Genomic DNA, 25,336 nt, shown 5'->3' with positions numbered 1-25,336 from the left:
GCCGCATGCTACTTCCGTACACTTTTGTCAGTTGAGACACAAAAGCTAGATTGCCGATACTATCAAACTCAATTTTCAGTTTTAACAGCTGGCTAAGAGTGAGCAGGGTTGATTATTTTAGTCTGAAATTTAAGACTACGTCACCAAGTCGGCTTTGTTTAGGAAATTCTACACGTGCGTAGAAATTCCTGTTAACATTTTGTTTTAATTAAGTATAGAGCAGTAAAATACAACGAAAACGTAATTATTAGAGGTTTAAACAATACGCCCATTCGTCGCATGAAACGCGGTTGTAAATACAACATGCAGTACCTAGTTGTAACGGATTATTACTTAACACCACGTAAACACTGCTGTAAATATAGCGCTAATTAACTGTTAAATGTCTATAATGGCCGTTTTGTTGTCTTTGCTGTTTTCTTCTGCTCATCTCCCCACATTTTCTCGGGTACATTTCTGGAAACTCGCAGTTTACAGACGGAAAACATGGCTGTCCTTGTATGTCAACCGTTGTTGCACGTCGGTAAGTGTGTACTGTGAACATTAAAGATTCCGTTTGTACTCACCTGCGGCTTGGTGTGAGGTTACCGACCGGATGATTAGCTATCTCGTTGCCAAACTCATTTATTATTCAATACGGTGTCTTTTCACTGGGCTGACAAGACAAGTTTTGTCAGCCCACGGAAAGGGTCACAGGGCTAAAACTGACCCTCACTGGAGGCTGATCGTTGTGCTGAAGGTTTTTGGTTGTTGTGTTTAAACAATGTTTACAGATCACTGGTGACTTTAGAGACAACAAAGATATGTTGAAACAGACAGCACAAATAAATTGATGGAAGAGCTGCAGAAACAAGATTTCATACCGCTAACCCAAATATTACATTTTGAAAGATGGTCAACAGTATTTTCTAAAAAATAGATGCATCCTCGTATATTACAGTTTCTTTTTACTTAATTGCCAAATAAGCTATTCTGTTTACAAAAAGGTTGTCAAACTTACCATCTTAATTAAGAGTCACTGTTGCATCTCAAATTCTATTTTGCAGGGAACATTTACTTATTTGTGCAATGGCCTGTTTAACTGAAGCTTAAAGTTTCAGTCAAATACAAACAATATTCATCATTTATACTCTTTTTCTTTTTCCCAGGAAACCTCTGTTTCAACTTCTGGTCATCTCATTTCTGGGATTGACAAGTACAAAGACTTGCAGAAATACTTTATCAGGAAACTGAAGGCAGTATACCACCGTTTCTCTGATATACCAGATCACTCAGTGGTAAGATTTGCTGTCTGCTCTTGGTTTGAAACATGTCCTTTTGTTGTTGTTTTTTTGTTTTTTTTGTTTGTTTTGTTTTTTTGTTTGTTTGTTTTGTTTTTTTAATGTTCTAAAAGTTTCTCATCACTCCCTTGACTATCTGTCTATATACAGTAGCACACCAACATTACCTTTGTGTTGCAAGAAGCACATGGTTTGTTTTTCTGTTTGGGATCATAAAAACAATTTTAAACTATACTTACATTCACCCAGGAGTCATTCATTTTAGAGATTGTAAAAAGTCCTTTTTCTCTCTCTTCCTGTTCATTGTGATTTATCATGTAACAGGTCTATGGACATCACCATGTCTACTACACTGAAGATGATGGCATCTACAGAATGGACAAAAGACAGAGTAAGTTGAAAAACTAACTGCAGTATAACATCTAATTTTATCAACTAAAACATCTTCTAAACTTAACAGACAAAGTAAGGACATTTGTTTGGTAGATAATTTCTTTATTGTAACAATGGTAGCACATTTGTAAGGAAAATGTGTTTGTGGGATTAGCCCAGAGTTGAGTATGTGAGTGGCACCCATGAAAAACTTGCCAAGTCTTTTCTCTCAATTTCAAACATCTTATTCCCAATTCCCAAAAGCTTCTGGTACCCTTGATGCTGACAATCAGGTGCCTGATTAGCAGCACCTGTGAGCATGGACCCTGCAGCAGCGTTCAGCTAAGATTAGGGTCAAAGTGTGGAGAGGATACGAATAATCCTACACTGATTGATCGGACACCGATACGGTAATTTCTTTTGGTGAAGGCAGTGTGATGGTGTGGGGCAGCATCTCCCCCACTGGAAAAACATGGCTCGTCATCACTAGAGGAAATCTGGATGCAGAAAGATGTCAAGATGAGATTCTGCAACCATTGTTGTTAATCATATATCTCCCCACAGTCTGGGACCCAGTTCTACTCTCCAAGATGAAAACGATTGCCTCAACAGAGTCGGTGTTATCAGTGCCTCCCTGCAGTCTGTTCATGCTTAAGTGACCAACACAACCTCATTGAATGACTTAGTTGGAACAAATGTTGATTGAGGAATGGGATGGTGAGCAGCATGAGGAGGAAGTGCCAAGCGGTTGTGACAAGAGCAGAGAAGATTTTGCAAGTTATTTGTGGGTGCAACCCACATACTCAACTCTGCTGCTCATCCCACAAATGTATTTTTCATATGAATGTGGCACCAATAAAAAGGGAAATAAACAGACTTTTCAACAGTGTAGGATTTATTGCCAAGAAGCATTGCCACTACAAAGAAATATCCCACCAAACACTCATTTCATTACTTTTTTTGCTAGGTTGTGAATACTATATAAAATTGTTTCCATGCATACATACATGCAATCCATTATTAGAGTTAATAACTTTTTCTTCCTATTTGTAGTGGATCAGAAGCCGGAGAAGGTGTTAAATCTAGAACTGATATCTGGAGAGGAAGAGAAGACAAGTCTTGAGAAGAAGCAGAGATTTCAGTGGCTAATCCAGAGAATTCGTCTGTCACCACAAGAACAGCATCTCGCTGCTTCTATGAAATGTTGTCACAGAGGAGAGCTGAGGTAAATTAAGCATAAAGAAGTAGTGATTCTCTTTTATCTCAACTGTCGCTGTAATTTTATTAAAAGTGACTAATTATGCTCTGATAAAAAGGTTTGTGGTTGTGAGACTTGGAGAGGGAAAATCCCTTCCTCTGGATCCCCAACACATTATGTTCACACTGGACAAAGTCTTCAGCTTTGGTAAAGTTAAATATTTTGCTACATGTGTCAGATTATTAGCTAAAAAAATAAACCAAAAACAATCATATATGTTTACTTGTGTGCATGGGTCAAGAGTGGGCCACAGATGAAGTGCTGTTTTACACAACTCTGGAAGGCCTACGTTCTAGCACGGTGTTTCGTCTAGATCTCGCCTCCAGTGGAAAGAAGATCACTTCTGTGTATGAAGAAACTCAGCCTGAGTAAGTGTAAATGATGTGACATGTAAATACTTTCTAGTGACAAACAATCTCATGATTTTAAGCCCAACATCTCCTCAGTGTGTTTGTGGAAGTCGGTCTGTCCAGAGACCGACAGATCCTGACAATCAACTGCAACAGCAGAACCTGTTCAGAGGTGTTGCTAAGTGATGTAGCAACATCCCAATTGGAGCCTTGTGTGGTTCAGCCTCGCCAGCTGGACCTACTCTACCATGTGGAGCACTGGAGAAGGTGGCTAATTATACTAGCAAGTACAGGGCCAGGACAAGAATATCAGGTAGTCTCCAGATGCATATTGTTTATATGATGCATTAATTTTATAGAAATAAAACAGGAAAATGATTTATTCTTGTTTGTTTACTAGGTGGTGCAGGCCCCCCTTTCAGAGCCATCCATGGCCTCTTGGGTCTCTTTGTTTGCCCCTGGCCCTGGCACTGCAATCAAAGACATGGATGTGGTTGGGGACCATTGCGTGTTGGTTGCAAGAACACCAACCAGTGAACTTGTTCTGATTGTGGTCCCACTGACCCATCCCAAAGAAGCATATGTTTTACCGGTCAGTATGACAGATGTAAGCGGTGATTTGGAGGGAAAACTCAGTTGGAGCATGTTTGATTAGTTTGCCATAAATATATTATTCTGCCTTTCCATTTAGTTTTCTGCTGTTATTTTGCTTTATATTTTGATCTTATTTAATAATATGATCATACTCTTATATTTCTACACTTACACTTAAGCTCCCCTGCTGGGCTTGTGCCATTGAAACCAAGAAACCAGGCTTGGCTGACCAACAAAATGTGTTAGAATTCCTGGTATCATCTCCAGTCCACACACCGGTGCCATACTGTCTGTACCCTGAGAAAGGAGTCCTTTTATCAGGTACTGAAGATGGGTCCTTCCCAGAGAGCCAAGCCAAGTTTATCACCACGCACTTGGAGGCCTGCAGCCAAGTAAGAACACTTGATCTATTTTACACATGCACACACACTGTAACAGTATCAGCAGGGAGGAAAGCATTTTGTAATAACTCTCAAGTGTCTGCTGATAGAGCTCTTGTTACACTTGGCCACTACCACACAGCTATGCACCATACAGTAGGGCATGCAATGAAATACACAAAACTTTTTTTTTTAATTCATTACTTTAATTTTAATTTACATCTTAAAGTCACCATATCCAGTCTGAAAAATTCTCTCTGCTGGTACCTTGTAGGATGGCACCTTGGTGCCAGTGACTCTGTTTAATGCAGGACCAATGGAGCATCTAAACAGGGTTCCTTTACTGGTTCATGTTTATGGAGCTTATGGCAGAGATCTCAGCATGGTGTTCTGCCCTGAGAAAAGACTGCTGTTGGAGCATGGCTGGGCCCTGGCCTATTGTCACATCAGGTAACGTGTTACCCTTCCAACCATTTAAAAAGTTTCTTAGTGCACTAGCAGGGTGTTTGCTGATGATTAGTTCTCTTAACCAAAAGTATCCATATTTAAATTCTCAAAAGCTTTTATTTATTTATTTATTTATTTTTTTTCTGGGAACTCACATTACATTTACATTACATTACAGGGATTTAGCAGACGCTTTCCTCCAAAGCGATTTACATCTTAGAGTAAGCAGTACCTTCTAGGGCTTTGCTCAACGACCCAACTGGAAGGTGTTAATATTCACTCCAGGTTAATGTGGGATTCAAACCCGGGTCTCCCACATGGGAGACGGATGCCCTGCCAAACTGACAGTTTTCTTCAATTCCACAGAAGTAAAAACAAAAAAAATAGAAAAAATCCTGTGAAAATTTGTTAAATCTGTATTGAGGTGTGAAACAGCATCTTTCCTTGATGCTTAGCAAGGAAAAGGAGGAAGTGGACTTCAGGTGCATACAAAGTCTGCAAAAGTGTCACTTTACCACAGAGTTGCACTGAAGCATGTGTGTTTATATGTTAAACACATATTAAATTATTAATAGGGATCAGCCATGAGATGAGGTATAATATAGTCAATTTGAGAGAAAATTTGTCTACCTCCTTGTTCCTGCCATCAAAAAGCATAAGGTTAAAGAAAGTGGGAATATCGACAAGCTAACAAATATCTGAAAGTCCTAGAACTTTATGTGTTTAACAGAATGTCTTCTTTGCTTTTATGCTCTTTAGAGGTGGAGGGGAGTGTGGCCTCTCTTGGCAGAGACAAGCCCGTGTGGAGGGAAAGCAGAGGTCGGTGGAGGATCTCCAAGCTTGTCTCCAACACCTTTTCTCTATAGGAGTCTCTTCTCCTTCACTAACTGCCGTTACAGCCTGCAGTGCTGGAGCTGTGCCAGTTGGAGCACTGTGCAACAGACGCCCAAACCTGATGCAGGCTGTCACACTGCAGGTAAGATGCTGAAGTTTAGGCTTATGTGCTAGATTCTTGGAGTAAATGCCTTATTATTGTTTTCCCATTCCATGTTCAGAGTAGAATATTGTGGACTGCATTCTACTGGAACACTTTCACTAGTATGTTGGGGTTTCATACATGTTGAGTGGGGTTATTAGTTGCACCTCAGTCCTTTATCATCATGACTTCTCTTTCTGTGTTCAGGCTCCTTTCCTGGATGTTTTGGGAACCATGGAGGATCCCAGCCTGCCTCTGACATTGGAGGACAGAGATGAATGGGGCGACCCAGTGGGAAATCCAAAACACAGACGTATCATCTCTTCCTACTGTCCCCTTCACAACATAACCCCACAGGTATAAAAATAAAACAGATAGGGGAAGTGGAAAATTTTTCTTTGTGCTTCAGCCCAGAAGAAAAGAGCTTGCTGTGTTACCACTTGAGCAAATCTTTTTTCAGCTGTACACATACTCCAAACATCTCAATTTCTGTTAAACTGCAGATACAAATAATGTATCATTTTGTTGAATAATGTGCTGTTAATTGTTGTGAAGATGCTACAAGTAAGTTTTCTAGGTGGCAATGAATCAAGTCTGAACATAAAAGCCATTTTAAATGTTATGTCGCACATTTTGAATCAGAGCAGTGTTTGATTAACACCGATTCGGTTAAATGACATTTACCTAACAATGGATGGATGTCATTGTCTGCAGATGGTCTGTTGATTTAATGACTGACTACAAGTGATATTTGATACAATTTAATAATTTTTAACTTCTGCTAAGCATAATTAAATCTGCTCTTTGAATGTGTGCTTTGGGAAACAGCGCTACCCATCAATGCTGCTGCAAGCTTACAGTGGTGATCCCAGGGTTCCTCTGGCAGGTGTCCTAAAATACACTGACCGTCTTAAGAAAGCTATTTTTTCACACTTCAGCACGAAGCCAACATCTGGTATGTCTACACGCATACAACACCTTGATCACCAGATTTAAACATCTAGATAGTGGAGTTAGAGTCGCATAACCCCTGCATATGTATGTTCATGCACACTCAAATGGATCTAAGCACACCACACAATATCCAAATTCCTTTCTTTTTTTATTTTAATTTTTTTGTGTGTGTAAAATCCACGTAAGTGTCATAAACAGGTCAGAAATTGTGACAATATACAATATAATTCTAAAATGACTGCAAGGTATATATTTCTTCCAATACATTTTTCTTGGGTGTTTGTAGTTTGGTGTATTTAAATAATTGTAAGTGCTTGTGACACATTTAGTTTCCGATACCTAAAATGTTAAATTAAGTTCAGGTCCAACCTGAATTGTGTATGCATCTTTATTTGGTGTGCATTTGTCCCGGTGCATCCCAAAAGGAATTCTGTATTCCACATGGATTCTTTACTTTCTTTTAGATGTAATTTCTGCATCAGCAGAGGCTTTAACAGCTCAGGGTCATCTCCCTGAAGTAGTGTCAATGTGCATGTCAGGAGAGGCAGCAGTAATAGATGCATGGGTGTCTGTCTGGGGATGTGCTTCCAAAGTATAGCTAGGTGACCTTGTGGTAAAGCCTGCAAATGCGCGTGTGTGTGTGTGTATGTGTGTGTGTCAGCTAATTGCTCTCATTCCCCCCCAGACAAGCTCTTTCTCCCTCTCACTTATAATCTTTCTTCACCAAGTTGGTGGTACTCCTTATTTACACCACTCTCTCGCTCTGCCTCCTATCTTCCTTTTTCAAATGCACAAATTATCTGCCTCCTTCACTATCTCACGCTTCTGTTGTTCATGCACACACACCAGGCAGCTTCAGTGTCTGTATATATGTGTATATGTCTCCCTAATCTGTCTCTGTTCTCTGGAGTCTTTGATAAAGTGCTGATGGCACAGACACATCTAGGCGGGTGGGCAGGCCCATTAGCATGGTAAAAGAGATGGTGTATCAGAGCAAGAGATTAGTCAGCACAGACTGGGAGCTGTCAAGGTCAAGACCACACTTGTGAAACAGTCCATCCCAGAGAGAAAAGGAAAGCAGATAATAAGGAAGTGGATTGAGAAAGGGGCAATATCAGATGGATGGATGGATGGATGGATTATTGAATCAATGAATGAATCAATGAATGAATGGTTAGAAGGAAAAAGATTCTGGGCAAGTGGACAGAGTGAAGATGAGCAGAGGATACTGGGCAAGCAATAAAATAAAATCTGAGAGTTTTCTTTGTTCATTTTCTTTGATTTCTTTGTCTTTCCATTGTTTTAGAATATAAACCAGAACCAAACATAGTTCTGAATGTCCAACGTGGAGAAAATCACCTTGGACCAGATCACTTTGAGCAGATGGTGGAGGAGGTAAGAAGCTTTACTGAGATTTCAGGAGTCAGAAGAAAGACAAACTTGTTTTAAATTTGCGCTTTCAAATATAACAACAAAGAAATATGACATGTATTTTCCTGAATAATAACATGTTTTACAATTGACATACTTTCTGAGAAGTGGAAACAAGTTTTAAAGCACTGGTGTGGGTGGTAAAAAAAAAAAAAAAAACTACCACGAAGGCTCTGAAGCTGACAGCAGCAACTTGAATGGAAGCTGTGTGGGACTGACATTAGAAATCCTGTCTTCTTGATTATATATAGAGAATATAGAATAATACCATTCCTCCATGTTGTCATATTTATGGGCCATTGTTGTCTCAACCCAAGTTATGTAATAAAAAAACAGCCAGATCTCATCAGCACCTGATTTAAAGCATCCATGTTAGAAGCTACTGTATGTGGTAAATTGAACCTATGTTTCTTTACATTTAGAAAACAAAGATTTCAGATTGAGTCATTTAAAGTGAAGGGCAGAGATTGAGACATTAACCCCTCGTATTTTCTCTCCGTTACAGGAAGCCCTCAAGCTTGCATTTCTATACACAGAGCTAGACCTGGACCCTCCCCGACCGACACACAAGAGGAGGAGATAGCAACAAATGGAACCCAATCCCCCCCAAACATCAATCATTACAGCCAGAAAAGACTGAAAACACCGATGTCCAAATCTTTGAATTGCCAAATTGATTCTGGATCTGTTGCTTCACTTTGCCAGCATAGCTTGTGATGGAAAAATGGGTTAATTATTGTTGTGTCTGATGTGAACAAGCATCTGGCCTGTCCACAGAGCATTAAAGCCTGGCTTCTTTGTGAATCTTGCCTTAAAAATAAATCCAACAGCAGTGAATTCATTTGTAATCATCTACTTTATTTTGTGACAGAAGTCCCTTTTAAAAAGAGACACTAAATAATCTCGGTAAGTTTCTTTTTGGCTGTAATGACTACATTTAATTAATTTATATCAGCATTTATAAAGTATGCCAACACTCTCCAAATAACAAGCTTTCTCAGAGACGTAGCACTCTGCAGGATGATTGGGATGAAACCGAGTGTGGGTCGAATACTGAATCAGCAAACCCTCTCCAGTCTCCGACTGGATATGAGACTTCGGAAACACTTTTCCATCATGAACTGGGTTTGTGCTCATCAGCACCTTCAACTGGTCGGGTAACTCATGAATAGAAGATAGATCTGTGGTGGCAGATTGTTTGCCAAAGTTAAGCACCATGAGGTAAGCTTGTTTGTGTCCATCAAGCTCTCTGAGGTATGAGAAGACATTAGCATCTGCATGGATGTAGCAGAACCACCCACGCAGGAAGGGGAGCTCTGACTGACGCAGGCTGTTCAGGAAACGATACTGAGCCAACACAGAGCCATCTTCTTTTTTCTGGACCTAGGAAAGATACATAATGAACAAGATAAAGTTGAGTTGTCTCTGGTCAGACGGTTCACAGTGTTGAACATGAACAATAGAGCTGTGCACCTCCACATTGACGCTGTCATAATCAGGGTGTACAGGTAACCAAGTGACGTTGGTTTTGTTGTTGAAGCCTGCGTTCATGTCACTGTTCCACTGCATTGGAGACCGCTCAGGGTCACGACTGGCACTCTGCGGCATACGCAAAGGAAAAACTTTGGAATTTGAGTTATCTTAAGACTCTGTTATCACTTCATTGAACACAGCACAGTCTAAACCCTGCTGTTATGAAGGGTTTCCCACTATTTCCATTGTTAATAGGCACACTGTTCTTTTACCAAGTTGTAATTTAGTATAAAGCTGAAGTTTTCTCTGTTTTGTAAGTCATTAATTAAAGTGTTCATCTTTTTTGAGTGAAGGTTGCTTGTTTTTCTTCATTGTAAATACAGTACTGACCGCGTTGTATTTGCCAGCAGGGTCCTGTATCTGACTGTCTGTTACATTAATGTTCTCCATGCCAATTTCTTCCCCATAATAGGTGGTGGGTGTGCCAGGGAGGGTCAGCAGCATCATGTTGATAACACGAACATAGATCGGACCAGCAGTGGAAGAAATTCTAGGCCTGTCATGATTCCCAACCTGTTAACAGTGGAGGAGAGAAAAAAAAAAAACAAGATGATGTTGGGAGGTGCTTGTGCCTGAAAGGAGAGAAATCTGAGCATCACTGTGGGCTAATTTGACATTAAGAGAGGAGTCAACAATGCTGCTTCAGTCAGATCTGGAAAATAACCTTTTCTGGTGCTGTAAGCAAACAAAGCGGTTATAGGAAAGTGGTTTATGAATGCATGGAGGAAAACAAACATAAAAGCATAAATGAGATGTATGTATAGCAGTCTGATTTTCTTTATTTTTTTCTGACAAACTATTACGTAAATGTTTTGAGGCAACTCACCACCCAGTTGGGCCATTTTCCTCGGGGCATGTTGGACATCCAGAGATCCACAAGATGCTTAGCCCACGTACCGCTGGTGTTATGAGGCAAGTCCAGCAGGTAAAAGTTAAAGGGGAAGTCACTTTCTTTAACAAGGGGGGTTCCGTAGTACATCATAGTTTTGTCCACTTCTTCATAATCATATGACTCTGTCACCATGAACCTGCAGAAACGTGGACACACCATACAACACAAACTGAACTTGGTGATGACTACCATGCATCAGGCTTTTAAGTTTATTGGCTTTTCTTGACTAATTTAATAAACCCATATTATAGTACAATGTTTTAGATTGTACGGAAGCGTGGAGCTGTCACCCAAATTAAAAAAAAATCGGACCTTATCACGTTATAACGTGATACTTGATTGTAATAACGTGATACGTTTCACGTTATCACGTTATAACGTGATACTTTATTGTAATAACGTGAAACGTATCACGTTATAACTTGATACTTTGTTGTAATAACGTGATACGTTTCACGTTATCACGTTATAACGTGATACTTTATTGTAATAACGTGAAACGTATCACGTTATAACGTGATACGTTTATTATAAGAACATAGCCTGTACTGTATGCAGATGTTACGACCTTTATTGGAGCAAAATACATTTCATGGAAAATATACTCATCAAGCAGAAACTTTTCAGTTCTTTTTGACAATGATTAATTGTTCTACTCTGGTTTATTGTTGTACAGAAATGTGGGACAGTTATGAGAAACACGTAGGTCACCTGCCTGCGCACAGTGAGACGGTGCGTGCCTGTGTGTGTCTGAATTGCCACAGAGCAGGCTTCCCCAACTTGGGACCTCTTGAGCCAGTGTCCTGCAGGTTTTGAGTGTGGTTTATTATTTCCAGAGAAATTCCTAATTTACTACATGGGATTAAGTTTTACTTCATTGGAGAGATTTGATGAAGCTTGGAGGACACTTGTTGACGTTGCACCCTTTAAGTAGACAGGATCACGTCTTTGTGCCGGCAACTTATTTCTCCCAGTCCCAGCGGTGCATAAAGCCTTTATAATTTTCATTTTTATTGTCAGGAGACAACATATTATTAACTGAAAGCAGCGCGCACACTCTATTGCCACTCAGACACATGCACGCACCGTCTCACTGCGTGCAGGCAGGTGACGCACCGTGTTGCCTCTTAACGACCCATTATTTGAGTCAGGTGTGCTGCAGTATGGACATACTGAAAACCTGCAGGACACTGGCTCAAGAGGTCCCAAGTTGGGGATGCCTGCTCTGTGGCAGTTCAGACACACACGCACGCACCGTTCCACTGTGCGCAGGTGACCTACGTGTTTCTCATAACTGTCCCACACTTCTGTACAACAATAAACCAGAGTAGAACAATTAATCATTGTCAAAAAGAACTGAAAAGTTTCTGCTTGATGAGTATATTTTCCATAAAATGTATTTTGCTCCAATATACATGTTTAAATTTATGTGTCGATTGAATGCATCAGAAAATATGATTATTCTATTGTTGACAAATATTAAATACAGTGCCATCCGCTATTTCTCTGATCTGTGGAGACACTGGTATAATTGCCTTTTAAAAGATTGAGGAACCTTTTATCGTATTATGCCCATGTTGTACATGTTATTTGTTTGTCTGTCTGTTGTTTCTTTTTTTACTATGGACCACGAGTCCGCAATAAAGAATACTACTACTACTACAATAAAGGTCGTAACAACATCTGCATACAGTACAGGCTGTGTTCTTATAATAAACTTATCACGTTATAACGTGATACGTTTCACGTTATTACAATAAACTTATCACGTTATAACGTGATACGTTTCACGTTATTACAATAAAGTATCACGTTATAACGTGATACGTTTCACGTTATTACAATAAAGTATCACGTTATAACGTGATACGTTTTACGTTTTTACAATAAACATATCACGTTATAACGTGATAAGGTCCGATTTTTTTTTTATTTGGGTGACAGCTCCACGCTTCCGTAAGATTGTGTGGGCTTTATTTATTAATATTTAAGATATCAAATATCTTTGATCTTATTTCTTGGCACTATATATCTCATGTTATTTTAACATATCTGTGTAATAATCATATTTGAGGATATGAGTTCTACGATTATTTGTGTTTAAGAAGTACACATGAGACCTTTCTTTTATATGGAAATAATCTTTAAACAAAGTCTTAACAGGACATGAGTGATTTTCGTGCTGGTTGTGAAGGACTGTGTGTGTCCACAGGTAACATGATCTTTTAAAAACGTGTGAGGAATTACCAACATGAGTTGTAGTTTAGACGATTTATTTTTCAGACTTAAATCTCTAACATTACCATGAGCTCCCTCATAAAAGTTTAGTTTTATTTTGTTGCTCCATGATTACTGATTAAATTCTCATTCATGATATTATATGAGGGGAAAAATCACAAAGCAAGGCCAACAATTTAATCCTGTAATGCCAAATGAATCATATATTTGATACACATTTTTGAGACTTCTGCACCATTTACATTATGAAAAGAATTTTATGAATGAGACCATGTCAAGACAAAGAGCTTGTCAGACACACATGGGAAAAAAGAGACTGATTTATGTGGGATGCAATAGAAAATAAAAGGGCTGTTTCAAAATCAATAGAGCTAATAACAAAGCACATTGGTTCGGCATTACCATTATGAGTCTTGGTCTCATTACATTAAATTCACTGAACAGACTCAGTACCTGTATCTACCAGGCTCACGACTGTAGGTGTCCATCACTGCCCTGAAGTCCCTCAGCAGGTCATGCAAGCCCAGCTGGGTGGTGGTGTAGTCACTATAGAGGTCCCACTCTGTAGTTACGAGCTCCTGAAATGAAATAATGTCAACAAGTGAGCCATTCAATCAGCAGTGTCATGGTGTGGCGGCGGAGGTGAGGACCCAGTTGCAGGACAGACAGAACTGTACAGGGTAACCAGATTTATTGTCCAAAAACGCAGCAACAGAAAAACCACACAGTACAAGGATGATCCACGAGGATCTGACAAGGGCAAACTGAAAACCATGGGGTATATATACATAGAGGGAGTAATAAGGAACAGGTGAAGTGGATGATGAATTAGACCAGGTAAACTAACGAGCCAAAAACCACAGACCACATGAGGGAAAACTGAACTTAACATGACAAAACCAAAAAACCAAACCATGATCTTAAACAGAAACGAAACATGACAAAAACCAGAACTATAAACCAGAATCACAACTAAAAAACGACATACATGATTCATGACAGAACTTGAAAACACAAACACAGCCCATGATCATGACAAGCAGTCACTGACTTTAAATCTGCAACCAGCATTAACCCTCTAAAGCAGTGAGAACACGAATACACACTGAAATAAACAGCTTCACATATGCAGTTGTTTATATTGTGCACTTTTCAGTCTTTAATAATATGTGACTCTCCAAACTCTGTAGTCTATAAATATAAGTTAAATGCAAAATCAGGGAGTATGCCTCTAAGTGTGACTCAGTCCAGGTATTATAGCATTACTCTGCAGTAGTTAGTAAATCCCAATGACTTGCTAATCCTCTAAAATATGCTTCTTTTGTACTAATCTTTCCCTCTGTGAGAAACAACCTCAGTCTCTGCGGAACAAAAACTCTTTCTTACTGAGCTTAAGTCAGTGTGTGTCATGAACTCTTTGAATTGCAATAACAGTATTTTCCTTTGAAAGATACAAGATGAGCCTGACATTTAGGCCAGAAATAAATAATTAACGCCGCAACATGTACGGTGTGAAATGTCCCACTCAGCTGTCGATTCTGTTTGTTCTAACAACCCTGTTTCTGCCCACAACGCTGCTTTCGTAAATTACGTTGTTTAAATCTGGACTCTGACATGTCATAAATGAGTCAAGAGAATAAAATGATTAAATAACTGAAGGTTACAACAAAGATTGTTAACCAAACTGAACTTTAAGCGGTGAAAGTTACTGGTGGTGGGAATTAAACTTTAACACGAGAAGCCTGGGGAACTCATGACCAACTCAACACAAAAAAATGAGGGTTTATAAAACTGTTTATAGTAACAAAAATTATTTACATGAGCAACTATAGCGTGTCTTTGGGCAAAACACTGAACCCCACGTTGCCTTCCGATGTGTCTATCGGTGTATGAATATATGGAAAGCCGTTTTATTCAAAATTAAATAAATAGAAAAATAACTAAATTATTGAATATATATATATATATATATATATATATATAAATAAGTAAATATATATATAAATAAATATATAAAAATAAATATATATATAAATATATATAAATATATATATATATATATATATAATTTATTTAATTGGGATCATGAGGACACTTTTATTTTGGAGTAATTTTTGGGAGCAACATATAGTGCAGCACCACATTGTGCTGCGCCTATTTCGTGCTTCTGTTTTATTTCGGATCCTTATATTCAAATTAAGGGGCGGGGCTTCTAGACGTGGGCTGAATGTAGTAGGGGCAGAGCAGAGTGCCTCTAGAGAGAGAGTGGCGCCATCTCCGTTCACTGCAATGGTTCAGTTTTTTCATAGCAATGGCGGCGTATGGAGCCCCTCAAAAGTTCCCGGTAGTTAGCAAAAGCTAAGCGACGGTCAATGTATTTCAATGGAGCAGATTGTCGGAGCTACACTTCTTCAAGGTAAGGTGTTTTAACAGTCATATTTCCATATCAGTTGTGCATCGAAATCAACTTGACAGGAGTAATTAAATATGTCGACGGATTGTCCCCGTCTAGATTAATATATTTAGAGATTATAAACCGATAAAAGTTTATGCTAGCACACTGATAGCAACAGATGCCACAGGCTGATGAATGTAAATTCTGTTCGTCAATATAAATTGATCCAACGCCGTTGATAGCGAGGTTAATGTGTAGGGAGAGCGATTGTAGTTACATTTTTATTTAATTTTAATGTATTTATAAGGCTGTGGAATAATGGACAAAGATATGAAAATGAATACACAGTATTAGATAGCACAATACTCTTAGTATATATGTTTACAATCTTTGCAACTATAAAACCTAACCTGTTAAATGTAACAAACATGTTAACCTTAAGAACTTAACAAAATATACATATACAAAATAAGTGGCTGATTGTACTTGAGTGCATTTGCTGCACTAGACAGCACTCAGCACTCTCCCAGTGTGCAGGATGAGAGCAGAGAAGCAGAGAGATGCTTAAGGGAAGTATATCACTCTTCCCTCGTGCAGCATTGTCCTGAAGAACTTTCAGCAGTTCTGGGGTTGCCTGACGTTAATTGGGATACTGTTCTTCTTCACCTTCCTGGTTTGGCCACTTTTAAGTGTTGTTTCCTGTCTTTTTTTCTACATTCTGCAACCTCAACCATATAAATCTCCCTGTGATGTGTTCTCTGTGTTTAATTTAAAAATATTAAACTTCCCAATGATATGGTCTTTGAAAATGTGTAAATGCATTGTTTTAATATGATTACCTCACATATTTTTTTGTTTTTACAGTCCCTGATGGTGGTCAAATGTATCCTGCTGACTTTGGCCATCCATATTTTCCTTCTGTCCCTGTCTTTGGGGAAGCCATACATATGCACGCCTTTCTCTGAGCGAGTGGAGCATCCCCATGCAGCACAGCATACCATGGTTAAGACTGTACCATGGTTAAGGATAGCAGAGAAAAGAAATGGCTAGATATGCTGATCTAGTCGAGTTTTATTGTAAAGGAATTCTTTTAGGTATTAAATGCATTTGGAAAACAAAGGGTGTTTGTCTGATTTATTGTGTATATGTAGGGAGTAAGTCTTGGGATAGTTAACAAATAGTGATAGAAAGCCATGTATTTTCCATGAATTGAAATCAAAATTTTATTTATTTGCCATGGATTTTCTGTAATAACACATTATATTGTAAGTCCAGACTTGTGTAGTTATCAGTCTGCCTCAGTCAAAATAAGTCTTAAGACTTAAAAGCAATTCACACAAGTAGATAGTAATAAGTAAGAATAGATGACCCATTTATTTGAAATGAATTGGGATCTAAATTTTATTTATTGGATATAGATTTCCTGTAAGAACAGTTATCATTATGCTGTGAGCCTAGATTTATTGTGTAGTCACTTGGTAAATCATTGTCATCACCTGTTGGTATGCCTCAGTCTGAAAGATAAAGTTAAAAAAACAAAATATTACGATTTACATTGCTGTTGATGTCATACAGGTTTAGTTAACATGATTCATATCAATGAACACAACTATAAAAATATTGCAAAGCAAAGCCTTCATTGATCATTATTTACCGATTATCGTAGTTTTCTTATTATTTTGTATTGGCCGCCAAGCACTTCCTGGAACTTTTGGAGGCTACGTGGACCACGTGATCGGCAAGCGTTTTGAGCTTCCGGTGGCGCCACTCTCTCTCTAGAGTCACTCTGCTCTGCCCCTACTACATTCAGCCCACGTCTAGAAGCCCCGCCCCTTAATTTGAATATAAGGATCCGAAATAAAACAGAAGCACGAAATAGGCGCAGCACAATGTGGTGCTGCACTATATGTTGCTCCCAAAAATTACTCCAAAATAAAAGTGTCCTCATGATCCCAATTAAATAAATTATATATATATATATATATATATATATATATATATATATATATATATATATATATATATATATATATTTATATATATATTTATTTTTATATATTTATTTATATATATATTTACTTATTTATATATATATATATATATATATATATATATATATATATATATATATATTCAATAATTTAGTTATTTTTCTATTTATTTAATTTTGAATAAAACGGCTTTCCATATGAATAAGTGTGTTAGAGCAAAGCACTTTGTATGTAACTGTAGAAGTGAAGTATGAAGTGTTTGTGAATGGGTGAATGTGATATGTGATGTAAAGTGCTTTGAGTGGTCAACATAACTAGAAAAGCACTATATAAGTACAGTCCATTTAGTCCTCCTCCATCATTCGTTCATCACTCCTTTTAAGCTTGCAGATCATACAGACTAACATCTTTGATGGCCAATTGTGAAGTTGGATTGTATGTGATGCAAAGAAAACACTCACTGGTGGTTTGTTTGGATCCACCTGTGGTTCGTCCCTCAGGTGGGCTGCTTCCAGGATGTGCTTCACTGCATCCATCCGGAACCCATCCACCCCCTTCGCCAGCCAGAATTGAATAAGATCCTAAAGTCAAACAATAAAAATACTGATTATCTACAAACTGTGGAAAACTAAACTGAACAGATCTTTTGTAAAAATACATTTTGAACAGGGTTATAGAGTACAAACAAGAGACACACAGGTACAGCTTGTCATGTTTTTTTAAACTGGACTGAACTGATGTGTAATCATTTCATCACACCTCATGGCCACAGATTACTCAAGATATTGGATACCTCAACAACAGAACAGATGAAAACATCAAACAGGATTAACAGGTTGTGTGTGTGTGGGCTGCTGGAAAACATTTTAAGAAGTGAGTCAGTAGCTGAGGTAATCTTACAATTATCTCTTGGCAGACATCTGGGTTCCTAAAGTTCAGGTCTGGTTGTTCTTTGAGGAATTGGTGCAGGTAGCATTGTCCTCTTACGTCATCATAAGTCCATGATGAGTTTCCAAAAATGCTCACCTGCATGAAATGAAAAAAATGAAAAATAATCTGTAAACCCTACAAGATGCATTGTTTTGTTTTGTTTTGTTTGTTTGTTTGTTTGTCTTTCTTTCTTTGGAATTCCAGGTCCTGACGGCTATACAGTATAATGCAATGCACCAGTGCAAATACAAACCCAGTTATTTGGCTTTGGTGAAGAAGCATTGCAGTCAACCCAGACGTAGTAATCAACATAGTGAGGATCTCTAGTTCGACTCAAGTTGAACCAGCGGTGCCTGTCACTGGTGTGATTGGGAATAAAGTCCATGATCAGCTTCAAACCTGTTGGGAACAGAGACTGAACCTATAGAGTCTGGCATTAAACAAACACCACAACACTACACTCCACACCTTTACAGAAACAAGTCGACTGGATGTACACACCCTTTTTGTGCATTTCTGCTAAGAGTTCGTCAAAGTCCTGCATGGTTCCAAAGAGTGGATCTATGTCTTGGAAATCCTCCACATCATAGCCAAAGTCCTTCATGGGAGAGCGATAGAAAGGACTGATCCACACAGACTTGATGTTCAGATACAGGAAGTGATCCAGCTGCTCCTTAATTCCTGCCAGACAAGAGACATCGCAACGCTGAAAACTAGTTACTGAGATACACAGACCCAGTACAGATGCTGTTAGCTCTGGAGTTAAGGTGTTTGAGACATAGAAATCATTCCAGGAACAACAACATGAAAACTGATTTGGAACCTTAAAATCCAAAAAGGTGGGACTGTGTGGAAATTTTGATATATTTTTCTTGATAAACGCAACAACCTTTACATTTAGTTTGAGTTTTATCTCACTGCAGACATAACGGACCTAAGATAGTTCATGTTTGTGTTGTTAGCTTAACTTTATTCATTAATAGACTTTCACATTTCAGGACTGCAACACATTCAAAGAAAAAGTTTGTAGATAAGGCTTTCATACTTTTTGATGTTGCCATTCCTGACTTTTTTACTTGAATGGATGGTCCTTTTTATCTTTGTTCAGGACACACACCATTCATTTCTTCCCAAAATGATCTGAAGTGCTCACACAATATACATTTCCACTGTGTGATGGTCCTTCATAGATGCATCTGAACCCAAAGAAGTCAACAAAGTCTCTGCACAAGATTAAAATAAGTATATATTTTTTTATTTGTACAGTAAGGCATTTTGAACTGTATTGTGAAATTTCCTCATGTAATCCATCCTCTATATCAGCTTTGATGAACGATGGTTCTTGATGCACCTTTGCTCTTTCCACACTGAAATTCTTCCAGATTCCTTAATTCATTAGATATTATGGACAGTGGATGTAGAAAAATCCAAATAACTTCCAATATTTATTTAAGGAACATATTCATTAAATATATCAATGGTTTTCTTCCAAATTTGGTGACAAAATTAAGACGCCAATCATTGGTCATAAATCCACAGGATTCCACATATTTTGAATTTGCACCAAATCACAGTTAAAATCACTTTGAAGATTATCTTTTTAACTTTATTGCTATCCCTAAATTGCCTGAGTGTAAAAAGCAAAAATGCATGAATATTATTAAACAACTTAAAGCTGGTGACACAGACAATTAAACATCATACTGCCACATGCAGCTAAACTCAAATAAATGTTTAAAGGGGTTATTTTTTTGGTTGTTTGTTTATTTTTGTTCTTTGTATTTGCATAACTCTCTCAACTTATTGTTATTTGGAGTATTATTGACATTAATATTTCCAGCAGTGACTGATGTTCATACTGTGACCAGCTGAATAAAATGATGTTTACAAGGTTGATTTAGGGTTGATTAAAGTAAATTATTTACTTATGTTTTATTGACAAGTTGAAAGCATTACACATATAATCTATGGTAATAAACCAGTGATAAGAGCAACTTGTTATGTAAACTCCATTTACCTGTTGTATAACCTTTCTTTAGTAATCATTTAGTTATTTAATTTTAAAGGACTTGCACTTGTAAAGATTTTTTTACGATTATTGTACTTTTAGAACATTTTCTCATCTTCTTAACAGGTTATACTTGCATGGTTGTGCAGACTGTATGTAGAAAATGCATCATTTTTTTTTAAATGTGAGGGAAAATACTTGTAAATTCATATGGCATCACTCTACATCCTTTTCTCTCATAATTATGGACATCCTACCTCTGAGGTCTCCGACTCCATCCCCGTCAGAGTCCTTGAAGGAGCGGGGGTAAACCTGGTAGACTGGGGAGACCTGCCACCAGCTCAGGCACCGCGGGGACAGCGCGATGATGGTGATGGTGATCGCCAACAGCGCCAGCGTGCAGCACACCATCAACCAGAACAGGATCTCCCTAGGCACTCGGTACCGAGCCTGAGAGGAATAGAGCAGCAGCACCTCCTTCGGCATCCCGGCGTAGGGTTTGATCTGCGTGTAGTCCTCTGCATTCGAGTCCAGCTTCACGGCGGTGGAGTTCTGCTTCTCATCGGGATCCGAGCTACTGGTCGTGTCCGCCAAGGACTCGCCGCCGTCGTCATCCTGATAAACCGGATTTCTGATGCACTCCGCCAGCTCCACGTCATCTTTTTTAAAACTCATCTCTTTTAGATCTTCACTGCAAAATCTGAACGCAAACTGGCCAAGTCTGGGAGTTACAGGAGTAACCTGACTGCTGTGGGAGGGTCAGAGTACAAAGGGTGCAGACTCCTCTCCTTCCCACTCCTACTCACACACACACCAGTGCCACCTGTGGAATGTGGGAAACACACTGAAACTGGACTGTTGAGAGGACTGGTTACAGATTAGCATTTCTTATCGTGTTGCAGACCAAGAGGCCCTTCTTTACTCCTAATATGAAAACATGGCCCTCCTAACTTTAAAAAGCTAAATCACAACTACACTGTAGTGTCACGGATGCACAGATGTGTGTGTGACTGAGAAACGCCAAATTAGACTCATTTAACCTATTTCAAATCTTCTGTAGCAATTCATTTTAATTCTCAAGCTCAATACGTGTTGAATATAGTCTGACTCACAACTACAGCTGCCAAATGTAAGAATACCAAAGGTACAAAGATGCTACAGAAAAGTTGATAAGTTTTAAAATATCCCAAAATCTTAAATCTATACTTAGCTAAATGATTCAGACATACTCAACCCAAGTGAACACTTGTGGGATTAGGTTGCGCATGCTGTACATCAGGGGTAGTCAACGTTGGTCCTCGAGGGCCCCAATCCGGCAGGTTTTCCAGATTTCCCTGCTCCAGCACACCTGACTCAAATTAAATGGATCCAACAGCCTATAAGGATCTCCACAATGACTCTTAGTTTGAGATGCCACTCCCACGCATCTGACCCTTAGATGTCCAAGGGTCAGTAAATGCAGCATATGTTTCTATATGTTCTAAATCATCTCTACCATGTTCTACATCATCTCATCAATCATCATCTCACAACCATCTCCATGGTGAAAATTTTTGTCATAAAACCACCAGATGGGATGACTGAAGTTAAACAGCCAACATTGATGAAGAAACTCTGATAAAACTGATGATCTAAAATCCCATTTTCCTGTTATCATTGAAGTGTGAGTGTTTATGCAGCAGTGGTAACGTTCCTACAACAGCATCACCCAAAGTAAACAACTGTTGATAAAATAGATCATTGACTGGTTGTTTACAGTTTTTCTTCACCTTTTTTACATTAGATGATCACTTTAGTTGTAATGATCAGTTCAATATTTAATAAAATGTAGACCTAAAAAAAAGGTATTATTTGTGCCCCCCTTTTTCTTGTTGGTGCTCCTGCCTGGCCCCCATCAGAACTTTTCTAGACCCACCCCTGCATATCTGAAGCATAAACCCTGTCTACCACCAGCCAGCTACTGTGTTAGAGAAGGGCCAAAAACAATATTTTGAGTTAAATATGTGACGGTGTGAACCATGAACCGCTAGTTTCCTCCTTCTCACCTGCACAATAAACAAACGCAATAAAAGAATAAAGCCGTCAGCTGATCCCTGGCAGCCATCATGATTCACGGAATAACATGAGAGGAGGAAGATGAAGCAGCTCTGCTGCACAAACAGAGATGACCAGAAAGCCACTACAGCAGCCATGTTGATGCAAACGTTGGTGCAGGATACTGCTTTTTTGACAGCTCTAATATTAATACATTAACAGGCAATCAATGATTAGTGTGGCTAAGGTGTATCATACAAAAGGTAGTACATTTACTTAAGTCAAGATGCAAAGAGAAAAATATCTATCAATTAAAAACAGTAACAGAAAATACCCAGTTACCACAATGTCGACTGTAAACCATGGCTGAGAGTGGTCTGCTGTTACACTTCAGGTGTTTCATTGATTGTGGGAGTTTAGAGTGACGAGTTCAGAGTTAATATTGCATTAATGACACTTAAAGATTTAATTTAGAAACACTAAAATTTGACACTCCTTTTCAAAACCACTCTTTGTATACGTAATGTAACTCTACAAAGAGTAAAATTAATTCTCCTTTGGCTAAATTTTCACCAACACCCCAAACACAACTCTTTTAAATTTGCTGCAAATATAAAGAAATCTATAATTTAATGTCAGCAAATCACAAAAAAAGAGGTTGGCAGAGAGTCAAGGGAAGATAAAATGGTACAAAATATGAAATTAGGGACATTTTATAGGGTTTTATAACCAGAAGATTCATTTGTGAAAGGGTGTCAGGATCAGCCTAGATGAAAGAAGAATCTGTGGCAGAGAGTACTGGCGTGACTTCAGTTGATTATTGAAAATGCTTATCACCAAGTTCAGCAGAGCAGACAAGCTTTTTTTAGGGATAGATTGATTAACATAAAGTGCACCACTAAACACCATAGGAAGTCTTCCCTTCCCCTATCCATTAGACTCTACAACTCCTCCCCCAGTCACTCTGCTCAATTAGCTGATGCTCCTCTTCCACACTTTATCTCTTAATACATCCTTTTTATTCTGCTTGTAAAAGCAAAAACTGTTTTCCACAGTACATACAATACCTTTACTGGATGTGAAATGCTTTACACTCAAAGGGCTAATATCGTTAGATTTACATACCTTGCAGATCATCCAGTATTACATTATTTTAATCACTCAAAATTATTATTTACCTGTAAATCTGTGTAGGTTGTGCAGCAGCATTTCATTTTTGCATTATATTTCTGTGATTATGGTTTTTATTCCACTTGAATATTAGGTTAATTCTAGTTTTTATTTATTTTAATTTTATTCTAGTGTATTTGTTATATTTGTATATTTTGTTTACATTTGTGCTTGTGTGTGCCTGTACAAGCACAAGCACTTTCCTGTAGGATTAATACATTTTTGTGGATAACCACGATGTGCTAAATTCTCAAAGAATCAGTTTAAAAAATATATATTTTTTTTTTAATTATGAAGAATTGAAGTCTTTTACATCTGCAGCACATAATGTGAGAAAATTTTGTGAGTTTGATAAAATTTCAGTGTATACACACCAAACGATTGTTGGATGGGTGTAACCTTTGAGTCATGCCATTATGATCAATGTAGCCACACAGGCTCAGGAATACCTGGAAAAACTATTTTGACTTAACAGAATTGGCTGCAGATTATGTAATCTGAAAGTGGATTACACATGGAAACAGCCATAAATCAGCTTTGTGCAGAAACTTTAAGAGTTCTCCAGACACCTGCTCATCTCAGATAGGCTAAACAGTAGTTGACACATGTTTTGTGTTCAGATGAGTCCACGCTTCAGCTTTAAAACAATTGGCTGTGCTCAAATAAACTTCTTAAAATCACTTTGCATAATCAATATGTCATGGAAACTTTTACCGTTAGTTAACCTGCTTTCCTTACTAAGCTACATGTTGCCTCATTCTCCTGGCACAGAACAAAGTATTACTTTACATTTTGCACAGCAAACATTTAACAAGTTTCCTTTAGATAATATAACTACTTTACTGTACTCAGCAGCAAATGTTTACAAAGAGACATGCACATATTTCAAGTTGGAATGGAAAAAAAACACAGTAGTTTAAACTTAAATTAATCTTTTATTGATGTTTATGTTCACTGTATGGTCTGTAAATTTCACAACAGCATACTGGGATATTAGTACAGAAACAGAGGATGACAAATGCTCAAGCCTGCCCTTCTTTTAGTCATCTCAAATGTCAAAGTTGCCTCATTCTGTCGTTGAAGCAAAATGTTGTAATCTGAACTCAAACACTTGGAATTAATAACGAATAAATCTGGAATTTACCTTTGCTAATCATGCATCTGTCAGCTCTAGTGACCAGACACAAGAGGTCGGATTTAAACTTAAAGACCATCCTCAAAAAGCTTGCACAACAAATGTTTCTGCTTTTTTGTTGTCACTTTGTGGCCATTTCTAAATAGTGGCCTCCTTTCATTAATTCTGGTCCAAGATAACTGACAGGTACATGAGACAGTATGCTTTGTAAAAGTTTTTACTCAATAACTCAGGCTCAATTTATTCCACCCCCAAAAACCTTGTGTGAAGTGTCTCATGTCATTCTTTATATCATACTCCACCAGAATCCGATCAGAATATGATAGAGTATATACACTAATTTATTTTTCAAAACAAATTAAGCCAAGAGAGCTCCTTTTTGCCATTAAATGACTAATGGAGAGAATGTGGTGCTGCAGTGCTGCTTGTATTCAGTCCATGCAGTGGAATCAGTGTGAATAATGAAAAATTACATTCAGAAAAATAAAATATTTCCTCCTCCTTCCCTCCCTCAATTCCTCTCCAAGCCCAGTGTCTGATATAGCTTAAACATAAACCTAAACTGGAGACTGTTCAATGTGGTTAACCCTTGCACAATGTTAAAAAGTCAGAATGTGAGATATAAAGGAAACTTAAGTTCATAATGAATGATTACATATAAAAAAGTAGGTAGTAAAAGAGCATGCTGTATGGGATGTCTAACGGATCCATCTCAAGTCTTGCTGCCCATGAAGTTGTTGTAAAATCAATTTTTATGATCAATTTTTCTCCAGGTTGTTGTTCTGTCACCATGTTTCCTCTCCAACACTGTGTTTCACCACACTGAACAAGTCTACATTGTCTCCCACTCACCCAGTGCATTTCACACAAAATACACTCCCACCGTCAATCACAAAACATGCAGCGCTATAGTTCCCAGCCCTCCCATTCCCTTCACCACAAACAAAATAATCACTTTTAAAACAACT

The 25,336-nt window shown here is 38.2% G+C and overlaps 2 protein-coding genes across 2 annotated transcripts; one reads left to right on the top strand and one right to left on the bottom strand.

Annotated features, from left to right (window-relative positions):
* Positions 1 to 153: 153 nt before the first annotated feature.
* On the top strand, positions 154 to 8,677 carry prepl (prolyl endopeptidase like). Its single transcript, XM_042011086.1, has 15 exons — positions 154 to 523; positions 1,149 to 1,277; positions 1,605 to 1,671; positions 2,706 to 2,877; positions 2,969 to 3,057; positions 3,152 to 3,278; positions 3,357 to 3,573; positions 3,661 to 3,852; positions 4,034 to 4,246; positions 4,509 to 4,684; positions 5,441 to 5,657; positions 5,865 to 6,014; positions 6,486 to 6,612; positions 7,918 to 8,006; positions 8,548 to 8,677. The coding sequence occupies exons 1-15, from the start codon at positions 383 to 385 to the stop codon at positions 8,623 to 8,625; spliced, it is 2,184 nt and encodes a 727-aa protein (XP_041867020.1). The 5' UTR covers positions 154 to 382; the 3' UTR covers positions 8,626 to 8,677.
* Positions 8,678 to 8,993: 316 nt separating this feature from the next.
* Positions 8,994 to 20,960, bottom strand: slc3a1 (solute carrier family 3 member 1). The gene is made up of 10 exons (XM_042011087.1): positions 20,287 to 20,960; positions 18,523 to 18,702; positions 18,275 to 18,420; positions 17,992 to 18,117; positions 17,553 to 17,672; positions 13,159 to 13,283; positions 10,402 to 10,603; positions 9,906 to 10,088; positions 9,516 to 9,641; positions 8,994 to 9,425 (listed from the first exon to the last, which is right to left on the bottom strand). Exons 1-10 carry the CDS (start codon positions 20,702 to 20,704, stop codon positions 8,994 to 8,996), a joined length of 2,058 nt encoding a protein of 685 aa, XP_041867021.1. The 5' UTR covers positions 20,705 to 20,960.
* Positions 20,961 to 25,336: the final 4,376 nt, after the last annotated feature.

This window comes from Melanotaenia boesemani, chromosome 16 (genome assembly GCF_017639745.1).
Source record: "Melanotaenia boesemani isolate fMelBoe1 chromosome 16, fMelBoe1.pri, whole genome shotgun sequence".
In the NCBI taxonomy this organism is placed as follows: domain Eukaryota; kingdom Metazoa; phylum Chordata; class Actinopteri; order Atheriniformes; family Melanotaeniidae; genus Melanotaenia; species Melanotaenia boesemani.
Note: the sequence above shows the minus strand (reverse complement) of the source record. Positions and strands in the feature narration are given on the sequence as shown.